The sequence below is a fragment of the Micropterus salmoides genome, unplaced genomic scaffold (genome assembly GCF_014851395.1).
Source record: "Micropterus salmoides isolate LMB-PRFRI ecotype aquatic unplaced genomic scaffold, ASM1485139v1 Ms_hic_scaffold_5, whole genome shotgun sequence".
NCBI classification, from domain to species: Eukaryota; Metazoa; Chordata; class Actinopteri; order Centrarchiformes; family Centrarchidae; genus Micropterus; species Micropterus salmoides.
In genome coordinates, this window is record NW_024044237.1 from 9,509,857 (window position 1) to 9,531,434 (window position 21,578).

The following is a 21,578-nucleotide window of genomic DNA, read 5'->3' on the forward strand; positions in this document are numbered from 1 at the left end:
GTACACAGAGAACAACCATAATACACACAGTGCGTCACTCCACTTCTAACACTATAGGCAAGTGTGTTTATATATCTAGCAGAGAACATTGTTTCATATGTGTCTGGATACACAGTTAGGCTTTGAGAAAACATAAATCCACATTTCTGGTATTTCTTTCTGGCCCATTATATCCCACTGTATTATCTCTGCTGATCTAGCTGGAGCTTCCGCTTCTGGAAGTACATTTATTCTTTTTATGCCCACACGGTGCCAAATAAAGTGGATTGCCCCCTCCCCTCTAAAAAAAATAGCTAATATATTGTTGCAGTAGTAAGTCCATGTATCATACTCTCATGAGGCTGTAGGCTACTTCCCATAACATTACAGAACTTAGACTGAAATTCTTTATGTAGTTTAAAAAGAGGGGCGCGGTTTAGCATAATTCCTCAAGATTCCAAATTATTCTCATATTCTAATTTATTTATGATGTCATGAGAACATTGCTGATAGGTGATTAGTAATCACATGCTGCTGTAATATTAATTCCCCAGGATTTTAAGGTAATAAAACATCATATCCTGGTTAATACTTACACATGTTGACTGGTATAATAAATAATATAATTTAAAAATGAATTAATTAATATGCAACTTAATTTTATATAATAAAGAATGGTCAGCTAATAAAATATCCGAGTATTCCATAGCAGCTTATGTCTGGTGCTATAAAGATATGGTAATAAAAATCTTTATTGCTCTTGGCATTACAGAACAATACACGGAGAACCCCAACTGCTAGCTCTTTAGTGTTATTCATTAGGTTCTGATACAGGCCAGTTGCTGCTCCTAACTTTGTGTACGTGTTTGTGTGTGTGTGTGTGTGTGTGTGTGTGTGTGGTAGGGCCTTTTAATAAAAAATGCCCCGCTGGGCTGTGCGTTGCCAGTTTGCCAATCAGAGCATAGCCACGATATGCAAATCACACACTCACACACTCTCACACACACACACACACACACACACACACGCAGTGGGAGAAGGAGTGTTTTGATCTACCAGGGCCATTACAGACATTTTAAAATCCTATGAATATAAAAAAGAGAGAGAGGGAGAAGGATGGAAGTGAGAGGAGGAAGATGAGAGAGATGGGCGAGAGAGGCAGAGAGAAGGGAAGAGAGAGGGAGGAGAGATATGACCGGGGAGGAAAGTGAGAGGAAACAACATTTTCTGTTCTTTTTCTGTTTTTTATTAACTTCTAGAGGGAGACTGCATGGGAGAATGCATTGGGAGATTACATGGAAGATAGACGATTAAATGGCTCCCTCAGTCTTTCTCTGCCAGGGTTTTTTTGTTGTTGTTGCATTTTTCAGTTTTGTATATTGTTTCTTGATATTAAGGGAGTCTGGCAGCGAGAGATGAACCTTATTTTCAGCGCAAAGCCTGAGATTCATGGAAATGCTCGGGCATCAATAAACATGAAGCGTGTGATTGGTTGATTGAACAAAAGGCAGGGTGCAATCAGAGCAAATGCTTCGTCATTGTTAGTCGTGTGTGCAGCCGGCTGCATCACTGATGATTTAAATGGACATTAATACAGGAACAAACAGACATGTACAAACCCGGTCAAACAACCGTGACTGATGACAACAAGACTGTGTTATTTGGTCTATGTGATAAATTATTAGACTCCAGGCACCAAATCATCTGTTTATTTATTATAACAGTTTCGTCTCTGACCCTTATTTTCCATTGAGGAGAGGAGGCTAATAGGGTGAGGAGGGGGAGGAGAGCTGCTGTTGAGAAAAAGACTTTGTGTTGGATTATTTTCTCCTCTTAGGAGCTTACAGAGAACCAGCCGGTGTTTTACACCTTAGCTCTTAACACCCCCAAATCCCCTGATTTAGACTTAAACTGCATAGAGAGGAAGGAAATGAAGAAGGGGGGATGAATAAGAGGGGGGGAAGAAAGGAAAGTGGGGGAGATAAAGTGAAGGAAAGAGGAAAAATAGAAGAGCAGGGCCAGACTGATGAGATAGCAGACTCTGCGTCTAGGAGGGAGGTTAAAAGAGAGAAGTGTTCATTTTATCTGGTGTAGTAATGACACATTTTTTTAGCACACAGGGAACAATGTGTTTATTTGGAGTAAACAGAAGAAACAGACAAAGGAAGGACTTAAATAAGCACTCAGGTGAAAGAGGAACGTTCACAAAGTAAAGCACAGATACAAATATCTAACTTTTGGGAGCTACTTCCCCACTGGGGAAGGAAAGAGCCGCAGCTTTGAATGACAATGTCTGCACCACCGTGGTGTGAAATACTGCGGCAGTGCTTTTGGCTGCGGTGCAAACACACACAGCTTACCTGTGAAGTCACATACAGGAGGTCTCACCTCATTTCATAGCTCCGTGGTTGTCAGCGTCCGGGCTGAGGGCCAACACTGGCACCTGCGATGGCGCTGAGACGTCTCTGCTGGGTAACCTGCGCAGATGTAGCTTGTTCTTTAACACATTTTCTGGTATTTCTAACAGACAGTGCAGAGAGACAGGAGGGGAGTAAAGATATCAGTGTGGGACCAAGACACTCACACAAACTATAAAATATTCTTCAAGTTGGTCATCAGAACAGACTTGCCAGCCATAATGTTAGTGCAGTCCTTCTCCCCAGAATCCTCCTTTCATAAAGAAGTGTCATAAGTTTTCATATTCTAACTTTTTAAAAGTAAAGCTAAATGGTCTACTTTGTTAGCATGAGGGCTGCTATTTAGATGCGTGTGACTGTTTCTGATGTGGTTTGTGAGGTCTTGGGTGTGACTGGCTGTGTTGGTTGTGTGTCTGTTCTATTTCCCCTACTGCACTCAAGTCTCTCTTGCATAAGCGATCTCATTGAGACTACCTGTCTAAATAAAGTTTATAACAAACTGTATTGATCTTCTATAAGCATTTCTACGTGTTACTTTCAGTTTTGCAAATTGACCAAGTGGCTTGTTAATTAGCCAGGCATTAACGGGTTACTTGTTAGCCACATGCTAACGAGGAGTAGATTTTTAGAAAGACTGTGAGCCAACAAGTTGTGTTCTGCTGCTGGATTATCCTCTAAATAAAACACTTGATACGTCCTGATTAAAACAAGCTGCTTTGTCTTTGTATTCTGTTGAAAATAAGAGGTTTCAAGAGGAATGCACTATATGAGAAGAGACAAAACCTCCAGCAATACTGGTGGCAAACGTTTTAATTGATAGCAAAATGCTAGTGGAGCCCAACTGATGCATCATTAAAGACTGCTTTTTTGACTTTGAAAAGGTATTTAGTGGTCTATTTTGCATGCTGAAGGGATCTACCATGCTGAGAGGCCAATACCCAAACTGTGTTTCATCATTTTTTTTTAGACGTGTGTAGTAATTTACATAAAATGTAAGAAATAATAATTTGGTTGAAATAATGTCATTGATTATGTAGACAGTCCTCTGGGAATTATGTTTATACAAATGTATAGAAGAACAGACACACACACTCAAACACAGACACATTTGATGCCCTATTGTACTGCTGAGGACCCCTCTGCCTTCCACCCGTCACCCCCCTCCCCAAGAAGCGCTTATTTAGTTGGTACACAGACGTCATGCTGAGAACCACACACAGATAGACCACACACACGGCAAACACACAAACACACGCACACTCAAAATACATCCTACCAACAGAACAAATCAAATATACTCAGCTTGAATATTGCCTCTGTACACACACACACACACACACACACACACACACACACACACACACACCTGTTAATCGTTTATTTTCTAATTAAAACAGAGGTGTGTGTGTGTGTGACTATATCAAGCCCTTTTCTTCCCATTAATATAGCTGTGTTTATGTGTCTATTGTGTATATTTATAAAAGGGGTTTTCTTTGCCACTGAATGTGTGTGTATAAGTGCAGGGAGAGAAAGAGATAGAGTGTGTGTGGGTGTATGTAGGAGGTGTTCTGTTCGCAATTAATCATAGTAGTGAATCTCCCTCCCCTTGTCGTATAATATAGTTGTCATCCACAGCAGTAACTCCACAGTGCTGCTGCTGCTGCACAAGTGATTCAAGCAGTATTGTTGATCTCAGTATCATTTAATTACATTTTCAAATATTATTATATATTATTATGCCCATAGGTTGCATTGGCTGTTTTACAGTATGAGATAATACAGTGTTCCAAGAGTAAGAAAGGGTCATTCAAAATCCTAATTGACATTATGCATTATTACATAATGTAATAACTCAAATAACTGAAAATCCGGTCTTGGAACATCACCTTACGCGATTATATTTTGTGTTGTTCACTCATGTCTAGATGAGGACGTATAGATCTGATATTGTTTGGTGTTTTTGTTTTTGTAGCTTTTAAAGAATACCTTGTCTCATAAACCCCCAGTGGTGAGTCCAAAGACTGTTAGTGGCTATCGTGGATATGAAAGAAACCAAGTTTCATTGACTCACAGGCACTGGTAGTTTGAGCAGCTGACACCTCGAGTGTCTTTTAGTACAACTGACCACTGAACGAGACGTTTTTAGGCAAACAAAATATTATAATTAACTTTCACGAACTGAAAACCACTGTGAAAGGGGCAAAGTTCTTAGACGAAAACACTGTGGTAGTGATTTGTCAATCACAAGTTAGTCATGCCCTAAAGCATGTCCTGTTTTATTGTCTATTTTACTCTTAACAGGACCATACTAGTGATCACAATCGAGACAATGAACCCTATTGGCCATTAGAAAGAATACAGGTTTAAGGCACTTTCACATTGGCTTCACTATCAGACCCAAAGGCTCCCGCTTGATACATACAAGATGATTTTGTAACGTAACAACTAGTTTGGAAGCCAATCATGGTCCAGTATGCAACTTACACAAGTATGATGTGGAAACCTCCGTGCACATTCACTGGGAAAAGTTTTTTGGTAAGGTATAAGACATCTTGTGTCCATCTATTAAATATTGAAATGAAAAATCTGTTTATATTCATAGATTCTGGAGTTTTTGACGCGGGAGAAGGAGTAGATGTAGGGAAGATATTTAGACTGGATAATCTAACTTTTGGTGTAAAAAACTTATCGGACAAAATATTATTCAAAGCACAATATTTTATATTGTTTGTTTGTTTTTTAGCATAACAAAGTAAGCTAATTCATTAGCTAAGTAGATATGAAGTGATCACAAATAAGTCATTTCCATTACTATGTTATATTATTTATTTAATGACCAAAGTTCTTTTTGTTGTCCAGGTTTGTAAAGATTTGTAAAACTGTGGTTCTTAGGCTCCACCCACTCAGGTATTTTTAGATTGTTGCTTACATATTGTTAATTTAATAGTTTAATGATAGTATAATTGTATGTATTAATTATATAATGTTACTATTAAACATTACTATCGTTAAATCAAGTAAAATGGTCTACATGGTGCTGAGTACTAATTAAACATATCTTATTTTTTTCAAGTAAAATACTTGCACTGTGGAGCCCTGGCAAGTGTGCTTAAATGACATCATTCTTACTGTCCTGATGTTTTGTTGCACCTCACTTATAGGGATGTAATACTTACATTATCTTTAGCCATGCTTTGCCAACCTGAGCAGAGGTATAACCAGCCAGAATAATTGAAAACACCTGTGTAGGAGTGTCGGGCCTTTAGCTCAATCAGAGACAGTTAAGCTGTTATGAATCACAGAAATATTTATTTATAGAATATGCATGTGTAATAATGAAGCACAATACATTGAGGATGGGACGTTTGGAACACACACAGACCAGTGTTGTGACATTATTGTGACATGTCCACATAACAGCAGGGACAAATGGTTCTTGAAGTGGATGGTTTCACTTGTCACATATCTGCAGTATTTTTCAGAGAAGAGCAGCTAGAAAAGATTCTGTAATGGGGTGAAAGTGAGCTGAAAACTCACGTCTTGGCACGCTTGGTACTGCACTAGGTGAAAAAATATTCAGCGGAAGGTCAGTGGTGCCAGTTATTGTTGTTGCTGAGGAAATTATGTGCTGTAGTTCTTTTCATGAACATGACTGTGTGTGTTCCTGTACAGACGGTGAGTGAAAAAAACCCACATTATTCTGCCTGCAAATCGATGGAGAAGAAAAAGATATGTTGAACATGAAAAGGCTTGAACATTACAGTTGCAGCATTGGTTTCAATGTCTGCTTATAATGTAAAGAACAAAGAAAAGGTTTTAAATATCCCCTCCAGACATGTGTTAAAACATATATATATCTGCTTTGAACAATAATGTGTCTGATAGGAATAATGTCTCTTGATTCACTGTGAGGTCCGTTCTTAGCGTATGTTCAAATTTCCAGGTTGTAACGTCAAGGATTGTCTTCCAAGCATTATGTGACAAATGATTAAAATCAGATTTTCAGTGAGCACAGAGAAACTTTCCACTTTCAGCAGATGAACGTGAAAACAGCCAGACAGAGTGTCCAACTCTGCACGTACATCGTTCTACACAGTGAAGCTCAAATATTCAACTGTAGGAATAAGAAGAAAAATCATAATTTTGAGTGGGGACTTGAAGTACTATAAGTACTAAGGTAACTATCAGTTATTCTTTCTTAAAAATGGAAACAAAGCATTTTATCAGCCTATCAATTGTTTAGAAAACTTTTAGTTCATTTTAGTGGTCGTACTTATACAGATTGAAGCGTTTAGCTTGGCTGGCTGGCTCCAGGATGTGATCCATCAGAAAACAAGGCTAATGTTTTCAGCTAAACCGCTCCTGGTGCAATTATATGGTCCACTGGCATTGATCATAGCTCCTCTTCTTCAATCTATTCTCCTCTATCCCTCTCTCACCCCCTTTAATGGCTAAGTCACTGTTAAATGTTTGATAAATGAGTTTAGAGGATGCTTTCTCATGGATTTATTAAAATTCTATAAAAACTCTCTTTTCAGTGTGTGTGGATGTGTGCCAGAGAAAGAAAGTGATGGGGAGAGGTACACTATTAATACTGTGTGTGTGTGTGTGTGTGTGTGTGTGTGTGTGTGTGTGTGAATATCAAATACTCTAGAGAACAGGCTTTGCTGTTTTTTCAGACACACACCCCGAGATAGCACCGTGTTATTGCTAACATATTAGCAAACAGTTGCTTATTTTCACATCCAGCAGAGCAACACTGGAATTACATTAAAGTAATGTTTCTGCCATGTGACAAATGTAAGTTCAATATTCACACTCCTTTTAGCTCTGTTTTAGTCTAACTCCTAACCCTAACGCCTGACAAATAAGTCTGCTAGCTAGATGTTCAACTATCCTAACTCTTGTCTTTTTGCCATTTGGTAATGCGCAGGTTGTGTGGAGTGGGCTTGTTGAAGCTGACTGAAAACAGCTGCCTGCTGCTGCTTAAAATACATTTTATGTGAGAGACAAGACTAAACTGTATGTAAATGTGCTATAAAACCATAACAAAGAGCTAAAAAAGGTGCCGTTTTAGCCTCTAAAGAACTGCAGGGTTGGGTGATTACTCTCTGTGGGTTTGTGACCCCTTTCACATGTAGTGATGATGTTAATATAAAAAATAATAATTATTGGAGGTTTGACAACATTTTAAAATCAATATGTATACCATGGTTCATTTGGACGGTTGAATGTTTAGAAAGGCAAGAAAAGAAAGAATGTGAAGCACCATGCTATGCCAGAGGACACAAAACATCTACATACATCTTAGTTTAAACTAAGTGACCCTTTTTAAAGTGGGGAACAACCCCAATCTGAATCTGCTGGTCTTAAGTAAAGCTCACAAACACACACACACACACACACACACACAAAAAGCTCTCACACTTCCAAAGACATGCACATGCTACTAGAGAAAGGCCAATTAGCACAGGGTGAAAACGACAGGCTTTTTTGAAGCAATGTTTCAATGGCCACATTTAATTGGATGGTAAATCAACTCCTTATCTGCCTCTCCACAGCTTGGTGTGGGGAGAATGAGATGGAGAAGGAGAGGTAGAGAAACGGAGGGAGAGATGGAAGAAAAAAAGGGGACTGAGAGGACAGTGAGTGAGCAAGAGACAAACAAATGATAAGACAGAGAAAAAGAGAGAGAGAGGAAAACTGGTACATGTGTATGTATATGTACAGAAATATATTGTAACCTTGCCAGTCACTTATACTAGTGTGGCAACTCTGGGACTGTATAGTGACCTCTGCTGAAAGGAAACAGTTAGTTTAGAAGACAACTAAAGAGGAAGGCAACCATGGACACCATGATGGATATGCATCAAGGAAACGGAATGAATAAAAGTAAAAGTAGAAAAGCAAATATTATCAGCCATCAACTTTTCCACTGCAAACATTTTGACATGTCATAGCAGGAAAAGCATAGTTGTAACCAGGGGTTAAAATTAACACCCACCAAGTGTCAAATGCGGGTAGATTTTCTGTTTGGCGACTAAATGTCGGAAGGAAACCCACCACATTGGCGGGTAAATGTATTCCGCATGATATCAACATATAATATCTATTTGACGGCAACAGCAGCCATGCGTTGTGTGTCGCACTTAAATTGGTCCCTGCTGTACCCAGGAATCTAAAATCATGTAACACACGGATTAGGGGGGTTCATTGGTTACTGTTTCTGTTTGCTTCATGTTACTTGTGTTTGATTGGTGTATATTTGTAGGGGGGTGGGCGTTGGGAGATAGGAGTCCAAAGGGAAAGACTGGAGAGCGTAGCCGCTTTCATACAGAGATCCTGCAGTAAACGCAGAAAGAATATCCGCCAGTGTGCCGCATTCGCTCAATCACACAGAGCAAATGTTTGCAGCACAATCTGCAGCCATTTGTGCTTTCACACAGCACTCCGGAAAATAAGGCATTGTGAAAGCAGCTTGTGTTGGGAGTTACAAAAGTTGTGCTTGGAGTGTTTTAGCATTTAGCTAGCTAGCTACAACCGTAATGTGGCAAGATTTACCAGGTGTAGTAACCAAACCAACAAAATGAAGAAACACAGACGAAAAGGAGGCTGAAGCAGACCATTAAAAAAATTAAGTTGCCAGTCCTGTCTAGTGTCTGACACTGACTATAGACTATAAAAAATGTTGACACTGTTGGTCAGAACCAGGAGGCCAGACGAGAGTGATTGTAGAAAGTGAGCAGTCTGATGAGATTTAAGTTAAATGATTAAAAAGCATCTTGTACATTTAGAAAACAATCTACTGTTATGTCTTATGTGCATTTAATAGAATTAATGCACTCTGGCCTCTTCTTTAACTTTGTATTTGACAGAATACCTTATTATCTCAATTAAAAGGACCAAAATAAATATGCGTGTGACACAAAAAGGCAATTTATTATTTTGGCCGGTAAAATATCTTAAATACCTGTGGATTTTTTCATCTACCAGCTACCTTGGCAGGTGAGCCAAAAAGTTCATTTCCACCTCTGGTTGTAACTAATTGAAATTACAATGTCTTTATTCTATTTCAGTGTCAGAGCAAATCACTAGATGCACAATTTGGACATTTAACATGTGATCAGAACTTACATTAAAAAGGCATATTTAATTTTTAGACATTCACATGAGACATCTGAAAACATGAATTTGAAATTTGTTTTAGGCATTTATGTTGGCAGAGAAATTTTGGCAGTCGCCTGAGAAACAGTATTTCACTGCTGTTTCTGGTAGAAAGTTTCACTTGTGTTGTTTCTGAACCAGCTTCTCAGCCGGTGTTAAGCTTCTTTAAAAATAAAGTATCTTGTGCCATTTTTGTAACGCCTACATTTGAGAAAATGAACTTATATAAAATAACTGTTCTGCTTATATTTGAAATACAAATCTTGGACTATTTATCAAATCTTTTTTTACTCTCAAATATCAATAGAAGTGTATTGTTCAGGCTCAACTTTCGAGTATCAAACACTCCCCCTGCGGGCTAGGAAAGTGGTTGTAATAAGTTACAACAGCACCTTTGCTTCATGTTGGTTGCAATGGATTGCAATAGTGACAAGTAGAGGTACAACAGAAACTTCTCAAACCACCGCTGGAGCAAAATCCGCCTCCTGTTTGCCCAGCTTTATGCTCAGTAGATTCCAAACAACTGTAGTGTCCAGAGCATGACATCAGACACACAACTATGACCATCACCAGTAAGTGCCAACACCGCTAATGGTGGGACATTGATGTATGCCATTCAGCCACCACTGAGACCCAGAGAGACTGAGCTCGTCAGGCAGAGTCATGGCATGAATGAGAGAGATACAGGAAGTATAATTGTGTTCAGCACATCATCAACATGAGTAATGGCTATAGTACTGTGACAGTGAAAACCCCTTTAGTAACAGCAACAAAGATTTCTTTTGCAGCAACTTTAAAGAGGACCACAAAACTTACAATACAAGCCAGAAAACCAGCTGACTTTTTATTTGAGAGATTAGGTCAAAGAAAGTGTGTACACTGGGGTGAAAGACCTACTTATGGATATACCCAACGATCTTTAGATTACTAGGCAGGCTGACTCATACACAAACATGCTCACATATGAGTGTACACAGTGGATCTCACACAGCAGCTGTTGAACCAACGCAGACACACACACAGAGTCTCCTCTGAGGGCAGTGCTTGTGATCTATCTCGCATGCTGGTAATCCCAGTGATGGCGGTCACTCCAGCTCTGTAAACAGCTGAAATATGGATGATAAAAGGAGCAGATGAAACTGAATAAATGAGAAGCCTGTGGACAAAAAATCCTTGAAGATTTTCCAAACCCTGTTGGACCTCATTCTGAACCGTATACGACTCAAAACTTCAGTCGGGCCAAGAGGATGATTGACGGTTTTCATTTGACTTTGACATTTTTCATGACAGCAAAGCAACGGTCTTTCTCTGTGGCACATTTTGGGTCTCTCTGGTGTCGAGGAGGGCCGAGTTAAAAAAAAGATGAAGTTCAGTGACTTTGTGTAATTTAGCCAACAAAGTAAACCTCTTCCTCATTTTCCCGAGAAAATGTCTGGAGAAAATGGTTCTAAAATAAAACAGAAATAGGAGAGGATGAGTTAATAGCTCTCAGAAGGCAGTGCAGGAGAAAGTGTTTACATTCATCAGGCTCTGGATTTGAGTCCATTTGACTTTGTCTTTGCATATCTTTCTGTTTCTTTGCTCATTATCCTCTCTCATTTTCTCTTTTTTCTCTTTTCTTTTCTCCCTTTTATCTTTTCTGCCTGCCAATCTCCATGTCAAATGTTACTATCTCTATGTTATTGTGGATATGAATAGACTGCATGTCTTCTGGGGTGTTTTTATTAATTCACATTTTGTCATCCCACATGCTTTTACTGATTCATTCATCTCTCTCTCTCTCTCTCTCTCTCTCTCTCGCACACAAATACAGAGAGAGGAGCCCTTTTCTTCAGTCTCAAACACATTACTATAATTATCTCTTAATGATTTTTAATCCCAGTACAAAAGAAACAAGACGCTGGATTTGAAACATGAAAAGACACAGTTATGTAAAAGGAAATAATCTGACTGGAATCACATTAAACATGTTTGTTATGCAATTTTGTTTAGGTGGATGTTTGTGGAGTGTAAAGTGGCTCCTCGCTAATATGACAAATTGATGTAATAAGCACTCATTCAGCCAATCAGAACTGAGTGTCAGGCCATATTTCATGTCATATGTGGGACATCTGAGAATAAACTAGGGCTGTCCACGACTAAGGATTTACATAATCCAATCAGAATTGTCAAGTCTTGCCTATAATAGTCAACTGATAGTCGAATCATATGTGTTTGTGTGCAGCGATTGCGAGCAGGGGTTGTAGCTCCGCTTTGAACTTGAGAACTTGAGAAGCTGCACAGCTGTAGTCTCTATTCATTAGTTACTGTAACTTACACTGTACATTTCCAGCTAAACTAAGTCTTATTGTTGACCCTTTTCTCTCTGCATGTCTTGTGCAGAGTTTTGCGTGCATGCTGTGCGGCAGCTGCACGCACATCGCAGTTCCTCACGGGTCTATTTCAAGTACTATTTAAAAACGATGTATTATTTTTTGTGTGGTTCATCAATGGTGATAAATGATCCGAACGTCCCGCGAGGTGCGGACAACTCTGCACAACAACGGTGAAGTTTAGGCTTCGTCTCTGCAGCAAGTTCCTCATCTGCCACTACACACTCACACACACATACACGCTACGCCTACACATGCGCACTGATGCCCTACCTTGAGAGTTAGGGTTACAATTCTGGGTTTATTCACACACTTTAAAAACATTTATTAACATTTATTAATTAATTTGATTTCATCATGTGGGTAAGACCATCCCCAACACATCCAATGTATGCTTTACCTGTCAGCACACGTGATGCCATGCTATAGCTCTGAGTTGCTTGTAAAAAGTGAAAACACACCAGAGCTAAAAGCCAACAATAAATCATTTTTTGGCCTTGCTCTGAACCAACTCAATCGAACTACAGGTGTGAAAGTGACCTTGGGTGACAATGAAGATGAGTTCCATTTCACGTTTTATTGCTCATCGTTTGATAATTTAATAGCTGCACTTTTTTAGTAAAATGTCCGTCATTTCTGATGAGTCCCTCTCGGTGGATGATTATGAAAAACCTGGGACAGTTGACTACATTCTTTGTTCATAATATAATTTTATAATTGGACAATTGTGAAAGTTAGATTTGCCAAGGTTATTATTTGAAAGGTTATTATTACAATGTGCATAGATCTCCACCGAAAAATAGTATAATAGTATTTGATTAATCGTTTTCATTAATCCCCATTTTGCAAGCAAAAACGCCAAATAGTCTCTTGTTCCAGCTTCTCAGTTGTGACAATTTGATTCTTTTCTTTGTCCTATATATAATAAAATTTTTCAGGTTTTGGGCTGAGACAAAACAAGCAATCTTAGGCTTAGGTGTTTGTGTGTCCCTGTATATCCACATGTACCTTTCTATGACTGAGTGTATCTGCCTTTAGGTTGGTGTGTGTGAGTGTGAGAGAGATAGTTGATGTGTACATGTGTGTAGACGTCTATCTATCTCAGCAGCTATTTCAGAGAGAAAGGATTTCTGCCTCAGTAATTGCCTCGGCTATATTTTCCCCCGAATATCTCTCTCTCTCTGTCTCTCCCCCTCTCTCTCTCTCTTTCTCATTTTTCTTTGGTTTCTATTTTCTCTCTGCATTTTGTCCTCTCTCCTCCTGCAGACTTCCTCCCCGGCTCTCGCTCATTTTTCATTTCTCTTTTATTTTTCCCTCTGTCTCTAAGTCCTTGACATTAACCGTGATCTCACGGTACGATCAATTAGGGAGACACGCACGTACACACAAACACGTAAGTACATGTAAGATGTCTATTAAAATCCATTAAAGCCAGTTTCTATTCACTGAGCTCAGAACAGACTTCTATGTTTGAAATTACTACATGGTCCAATGTTTATTATAATACAAACAATGTGCCATCTGGTTGAGAGGTCCGTGCTGCAAACAGGAATCAAACAGCAAACCCTGGTAGTATCAGCGTTATGCTCCAGTGAACTATACACAACCGTGATGGACAGGGATGGTTAAAGTGAGGCAGGGGGAGACAGATGTATAGACGGATGGATAGAGACAGAAATAGACAGACTCACTGAGCCTGAAATCATATGAGTGTTTCCATTTTTGTCTGTCAGCTGGGTTTTTATATACAAAGTGGAAAATCACATTTAAATGTTTGCATTCATCAAATATGCCACCTGATAGTGTGAAACCATGACACAGGAAGTGCCTTATATTGCGCAAAGGGTCTACTTCTAATTGGTTTGGGACAAAAGTGTTTTTATTAAATTGTATGTCATATATTTGTAAATCAATACATCACTGTCAAATTAATGGGCAACAAAGTATAACGAAGTAAAGACAGTAACATACAATTTAGGCGCTATCGGAGCAAGTCCTAGAACATCATGAAAAGCAAAGTAAGACTGTGGCCGAGCTAGTTTTCTAAATATTTATTTTGTCAGATTTATTTTCTGTTTTGTATTTCCACCATCTACACTTACTTTTCGGGTGTGAGGAATTATTAAAGCTTTTATTACAGCATATTAGGGCCACTGTAGGTAAAAATAAATAAATAAATTACGGAGCCAGGGGAAGGGGGGCAATATTCTGTGAAAAACTGTTTTTTTTTTCTCTCATTAATGATCCAAGACAAGAGTCAGTGCAGACATAAGAGAAGAGGTGGAGCTTTCACACAGTTAGGCAGATATGGGGGACTGCAACAAAGCCACTTGAAAGCATGTGTCACATCTTAGTCATTTATAAATGCCTGCAGTTTTTTGAACAGAAGGAAGTATCTCATAAAACTGCTTGGTGAAAGTATGTGATGGCTGATGTTATTAACATCTGCATTCCCTGCTTTGTACAGTGTAAAGAGCCTTTAATAACACAAGCTCATCTGAATATTAATATTACAGTATTTTTAGTATTTAGTACCTTTAATTGACCTAATATCCTGTCATAGTCATTTTCCTGTTTTGTAAACCTATTTCCCTTTTGTCCCACAGTAGCTTTAATGAGTACATTAGTACATATAAGTACATTACTGTAACATCAATGTACAGATTGTTATGTATTGAAATGCCACAATGGAAAAAATAATCTGTAAGCTGCATTAAAAGATATTTTTATATCAACAGTGGTATCAAGTATCTGCAAATGTCATCACTCACAGTGATGAATCAAGCATCTGGATCTGCAGTTTATTCAGCTCTACAAGGCTTTTTAGTGTCATTCAGGTGATTATTTTGGTTGTACAGGCTACTTAGTTATTGTGGTTCACTCTCACTGGTCTAATTAGCCTTTAATAATTAACTAGCTGGTGAACATAGTTGAACATTAAGCAGCTTAAGAGCCAGATATTTTCCTCAGGAGTTGGGGGAGGCTAAAACAGAGCAAAAAGTAAAAAAGTTCATCCTGAATGTTAATCATTTTGTTTGTTGTCTTCTAAATGTTTGATACTGATAAAAGGTAAATGTTGTGTTTACAGCTGGTGGCCTCACAATCAGTGAATGTAGGTTTAGGGTTACACCCACACCGGCAGCATCCTAACAGCGCCAGTCTATTTCCCAACACACTGACGCGTCAAAACAGTTTTGGTTGAATGTAACCTCAGATCTTTTGTTGGAAAGCACACATCTTCATCCTCCCACTATGGTTTCCTGTTGACTCACTGTCTAAACATCATAATGTTGATGTAGTGTAATGAGCTTAGCTCATGTCTAAAAAACATTCAGATGGATGTTTTGTTGTTGAGCTCAAGCAGTTTTGACTCTGTCTACCACACACACACACACACACACACACACACAGAAACACTCCAGCTAGAATTACTTTTATTGTTTTGATTTAAGGCTGAAGATGATGTCACCCTCCTCATCATGGTTACTAAATTGTTCCTCTGTTCATGTTGGTGCTATTACTAATGGTGTGTGACAGAGGTTATGGTGCTACAATATGTGAGACATGGGTTCTACAGTGACTTGCTCTCAGTCTTTCAGTCTTTCTCCCTTCCTCCAGCTGTTCCTCACTCTCTTTCTTCTTTAATGAGCCTGTATGTTGGATTGATCTAAGCCAAGATCTGGCCCAGCAAATTGCTTTATTTTGCTTTCAATTCCTTTTTGGAAGCAAGAATTTGGCAATGGGCATTTATTCATGTGTCTTATAGGTTTTAGCTAACAAAGTCATGTGTTTCCAACAGCGGATAATAACAGTTCATTTTATTTAACAGAAGAACAACTCTGTAGTTTGTATTTGCAGCAAATATGCACTTTGGCTGAACTGACAAGAGTTCTAGCAACAAAGACAGCATTTCTTGACTTGTGTTTAAATTTGTTGTTTGACATTTCAGTGTTTGACATTAAGATTTCAGGGTTTTTCCTGGATCAATCTGATCACATGCACACATGAACGTGTAACGTGCCTTCAACTGGCTAAAGCAAAGACTTTTTACAAGCATGTATGTATTTTATGAGTTCTAATAATGATATGATTGAAGAAAATAATTATCACATTAATGCACATTTAATAAAAAAACAAAGGTGCCCTGTTCTACATTAAATCAATACAACATAAAAGTTCATGTGTTAATATAAACAGTTAACAAACAGCAAGTTGTTTAAAAAATCAAACATACGCTGTTTTCATTGATAGTTCAGGGTCCTCTTGCAGTATAGCTGATGTAAATTCCTCGATATTAAATGTTCATCTGTAACTTTCTATAAACACTAGCTTTGTAATTGCTGTACAGGACCAGTCATACATGTAGGCACATAGAGCAGTGTTCACGAACACAGATGTGTTTATGTGTATTGTGTATTTTTAAATTCCAGCTGACAATATAAAACTATATTAAATATCGAACGGCGTGGAAAAAAAGATTTGTTTTCTTTAGTGATTATTTCTGCTGTGTGGCAAGAGCGTTACCAACACCTGTTCATTCTGAAAGCACACTCTTGCGTTGCTGTCTAGCCAAACAGACTCTTCTTCCTCTCTGGAAGTTTTGGCAGCATTTTTCCTGGAAAATGACAGAAATCCATAAAGTGCATCAGAGCTAGATGCGGGGAAGGCTTTGTTATTCTCTATGCAGGAGAAACCCTGGATTTTCATTTTGGATTCGACTTTCACTTTAAATTGTGTTGTTAGAGTTACACACCTGTCCGAATTGACAGCCCAAGCACCCGGTGTAATGTCGCTATAATCGTCAGTTCAGATCATTTCTGTTCAGTAGGAAAGAATTTATTGACAAGGGCACATGTTAACACAGATTAGCAGTGTGCGGTTGCTGAACTGGTAAATTCAATCAGAGTAGTATGTCTAAGCTCAAACTGTCTGTTTCTTTGTCCAAAATCTAGTCAGTACCATGAATTGTCAAGCTGAAATAGCGTGTGGTTAACACGACACAGGCCAATCCACAGGCATTTCATGGCTTTTTAGAATTTGAAAACTGAAATATCTCAGCTCTCAATATCCCCTCATTACTTCTCTCTGCCCATATGGAAGAGCCAGTATTTATAAATCACACAAGACAACCAAAATGGACAAATATTTTGACTTTCAGAGTATTATTATAGATTTACAACAGAAGCATTAATAAGGCTTTATTTATTTTCATGTTTTGAAATTGATGAATGTTTTGATCTTGACTAAATCCCTCCACAGAACAATGAATGTCCAGTTACAGCTTAGAAACTGCAACTAGGCTTGGCAGGTCTGTCAAGCTTTGGATTTGTCACCATGCCAAAGTGGTGTGGTAAAAGCAATTCCTGGAATTTAAAGAGTTTGGAAGGTGGTGTCTATGTTTTAATTTTTTTTAATCTTTTTACAAACCAAAAACACATGAGCAAAATTGTAAGGAATACTTTAAAAATTGCTGCAACAGTGACAAGACATAGATGGCTGCCTTCGGTAGCCGTAACATGTGTGTTTATCAACTCTAACATAGATGCAATCTTTACAATGAGCTTAGCTTAGCTTGTAGCTGATTGTTACTTGCAAGGCCACCTTCACAAGGACACATTTACTGTATGTATTTCCCCCTGTGGTAGAGCCAATCCTGGAAGTTAACAGAGATCAGGCTAATGTTAGCGGCCAATGTCCTGCTCTGTAAGCATTACTTGATATAACGTTAGCCAAACACAGTCGCCAAAGAGCCTTACACAGCAAATTAACTCTCTGATCTTATCTTTATATCGTGCGTATAATAGGTTACTGGGACTATACTAGCTCCAAACTTTAATACAAGAAAAATGTTTTATTTAGGATGTAAATGCTCCGTACTTGTATAGCGCCTTTCTAGTCTTTTCGACCACTCAAAGCGCTTTTACACTACATCTGCATTCACCAGTCATACACATTCATACACTGAGCCTAAGTGCTCAAACGGAAACTAACATTCACACTCACTCATACACTGGCGGAATAGCCGCCAGGGGCAATTCGGGGTTCAGTATCTTGCCCAAGGACACTTCGACACGCAACCAGGGGGAGCCAGGGGGGAGCCAGGGATTGAACCGCCGACCTTCCGATTAACCTCCTGAGCCACAGCATGTTTCATCAACTCGTGTGGATGCTGACTTATTCCCTGGGACATGCTTTTTAGCCTCAGTCTTTAGGCTCGGTATCATAAATGTAGCCATTAAGTGCATATTTAAGCCCTTTAGACATGGTTCTAGTTTTAAAATAAGTCAGCTGGAAACACTTAAAACTCAGCTGGAGATGGTATTTTCAACCAACTCATAACAGTAGTTTCATTAGCTCATTTTGGCCAGCTAAATCAACAGTCACTGTCTAGAAATGAAAAGTATGCTTCCGTCTACCTCTGTCTGATATCACAGACCCATTTTTTCAAAAATGATTAGGAGATTATTTACAATTATAATTTATAAAGAAAATTGCATATGTGCAGTGTGAGAAAAGAAACCTTGGCAGTGGCTTTGACTGGAGTGGATGGATCTGCTTTACTTTTTATTTGCTTTTAACTCTCATGTAATTTGATGGATCTATGAAAAGTATTGAAGTCAGTCTGTTTCTCTCTCTTCTTTGTTTTCTCCAGGTCAGCCTACCAAATGACTCCAGCTGTGTTGAAGAGATTTTGCGGGTATGTTGCTTGGGCACACACACAAACACACACACACACACACACACACACACACACACAGAGTACTTGCACTGATTATCAGCTGTTTTGTGTTTGCTCACAAAGAACTTCATCTCTCTCCCGAGAGTCTGGTTTTAAGGAGGAAAGGACAGGGCTGAAGGGAAAAGAGAAACAGAGGGAATAGGGGGCAGTGGGAGGGAAAAGAAAGAGATCTGTTGGCTCGGGTCAATGATTATACAAGTTTTTGTTTTTGTAGGATGACTTCATGCAGAAATCTTTTCCACAATTTTCCTTTACCCTCCTTTCATCTCTCTGTCCTCCTCTTTTCCTATCTGCATGTCATCAAAACTACATCAAGCGTCACTCTTTCCCCCCTCTTTCCCCTCCTGTCCTCCCCTGTCTTTTTGTTTTGTTACTGTGTTCTTTCAGCAGGATGTCTAAACAGAAATGTTTTCCCACAAACCTTCTCGCCAGACAGAAGATTTGCAGCTATAAAGACAAAGCCCCGTCTCTGACTGCTTGATGTCAAGTTATCTTTTTCTTTCTGTCTTCCTCTTTGTATTTGTCTCCATCTCCTCTCTCTTCTTTGTCATATCACGTACTGTGCTAGCTTTCTCTTTCTCTCCCTGTCTGTCTTCTTCTCTTCATTCTTCTCTGCCCTCTGTCATTCACCTCTCTCTCCCTTTCACAAATCAATATGCTGGCCAACAGGCTGTGTGACAGATAGCGTGCTGTGAGCTGCATAAAAAGCCTTTGCCAATAATATCGGTGCGCTATTGAATACAGTCTGTGGTTTTTTGCCATGTCAAGTGGAAAGATCGAGGAGTTCAAAATGTGAGGTGAGGTGAATCAGAGCGGAGGCCTACGGTTCATTTTTCCCTTTCTGTGGCGGCACAGCTACAAGTCAGTCGTCACAGAAACATTGTTGTTTTGGATGTTTTCACAGTTCAAGGTAACAGTGTGTATCAGATATATTGTGTACGGAAGTAGAGCTGCATGAAACTGACTCTAAATTGCCATCGTTCAAACCTTTAGAAGACCAAACTGACTTCTGATACAATACATTAGCATATGACATGGTAACTAATAATAAACAAGTATCCAAACAATAAAGATAGATATTTAGCAATCCCAAGTTTGGATATAAGGGAAACACCCTCTTCTTCTTCGCTTCCTTTGTGTCTATTATCTCCTATATCAGGACACCTCAGACTTGCCAACTAAACAAAAGAAAACAAGGTTGGGGTCAAATAGTCAAAAATAATTACGTCTTGTTCAAAACACTTTCCCTTGACCTTAGTGAAAAACGACATGAGGTGTTAAGGGAAGATGTGAATGATGAATTCATAAGGATTTAGGTAAAGACAAAGAGAAATTGCTGAGAGAATGTGACTGCACTTACACTGGGCTTTTCTTTTTAAACCAACTTTATTTCTACCACATAGAAGATAAGTACAGTGACAAACTCAGTCCTTTACAATTCAAGTAAGGATTCCTGTCCAAAACAGAATCACACCTCCTAAGAAAGTTTTCATTTTACACATAGTGTGCATGTATCCATCAATTACTTCAATTCAGTTTACAAAATAGATACTATTGAAAAGAAAAAAACAAAACAAAACAAACTAGACTGAAATCTTAAAATAATATGATAACATGAAAGGCAATATAAAATTTGAGAAAGCTGAGCCATGAAAATAATAATTCAATTAAAATAAGGAACTGAGCAAGGAGGTAGATTAAATAATCTTCAGACATATGTATATAGATTAGTGGGATGGGTCCCTTTTACCTTTTTATACATTTAAGTAGAGAAAATACATTTTTTAGTGCATTCCACAATGGGAGGATGTTATGATGATATTGTTAACAAGAAATTCAATATGCTTGTTCTTCAAGATTACTCCTGGATAGATTTGAAAGAGAAAAAATCTATATTCATGGATTTGGAGCTCAGACAATCATGCAAGGATTTCAATTAGTTTTGGATCGTATCATGAGCAGAAATGAGGCGCTCTGTTGTTTCTACATTTATATTGGTCTGCCATAGTGAAACTACAATAGTGCGGTGCTTAAATGTTGCTGCTGCAAAGAATTGAGGGATGGCATTATATCCTTTCTGTTTGTAAAGGATGGTAAAGTGTTTGCCAAAGGATATAAGAAAGGAAGCATTGAAGCACCTTTACTTATTTATAGAATTCAACCAGCTGTTATCATGGCTGCCACTTTTAGGTCATTTCACTCAGTTTGGAACCTTCCTAAGCAAAAAAATACTATCTGACTGCAGCCTGTGTATAAAGGGTCATTTTCTGCCACCCCAACATGGAGGTGATGGAGGTCCACACCACACAGCACACAGCGAAATATGTTTTGAGAAATCCACAGACCTCACTTTCAACTCTTTTCACTGGAACAACTTTATACAAAAATAGTCCCTATAAAAACTGAGAGGGCCGTGGAAGCAGAAATCTCACAAGACAGATATCCTAAAACCTAGACAAATAAAAGCAAGACTATCGGCATTGATAGATGAAGCACCACTAGTTTTCTTTCTTTTTTTTTCTGGTAATTTGGGTGAACTCACTTTAAATTGACATCCGCTTTTTAAAGATTAGCTTAGGGTCAGTTTATATAGTATGTTTGTATTAGGACTGTTGTCATGGTTACCTAAAGTTTCATTAACTTTTCACTGTGATTTTGGAAGGCAAATAAACTGCTGATTGTAACTATGTTTGAGGTATCCTACTTAACCATTTTATGGACACCCCCCAGTCCGAAATGAGAAATATTTATAGTGAAAAAATTAGGGCTGGGCACGTTTATGTGTTATTACCGCGTTCATTCATTAATTAATTAACACCGACAATTATTTTATCGCACATTAACGCAGTTTTTATTGTTATTATTTTGAAAGTCCATTGCTCTCTGGCTCTGAATACACATACAGTC

The 21,578-nt window shown here is 38.5% G+C and overlaps 1 protein-coding gene across 2 annotated transcripts in view; it reads left to right on the top strand.

Moving 5' to 3' along the window:
- Positions 1-21,578, top strand: part of aff2 (AF4/FMR2 family, member 2) — a 152,303-nt gene that overhangs the window by 61,036 nt on the left and 69,689 nt on the right. For both annotated transcript variants that reach the window (XM_038698676.1, XM_038698677.1), the window contains exon 5: positions 18,585-18,629. In XM_038698676.1, the coding sequence (XP_038554604.1) occupies positions 18,585-18,629 (45 nt within the window). The remainder of the gene's footprint in view (positions 1-18,584; positions 18,630-21,578) is intronic.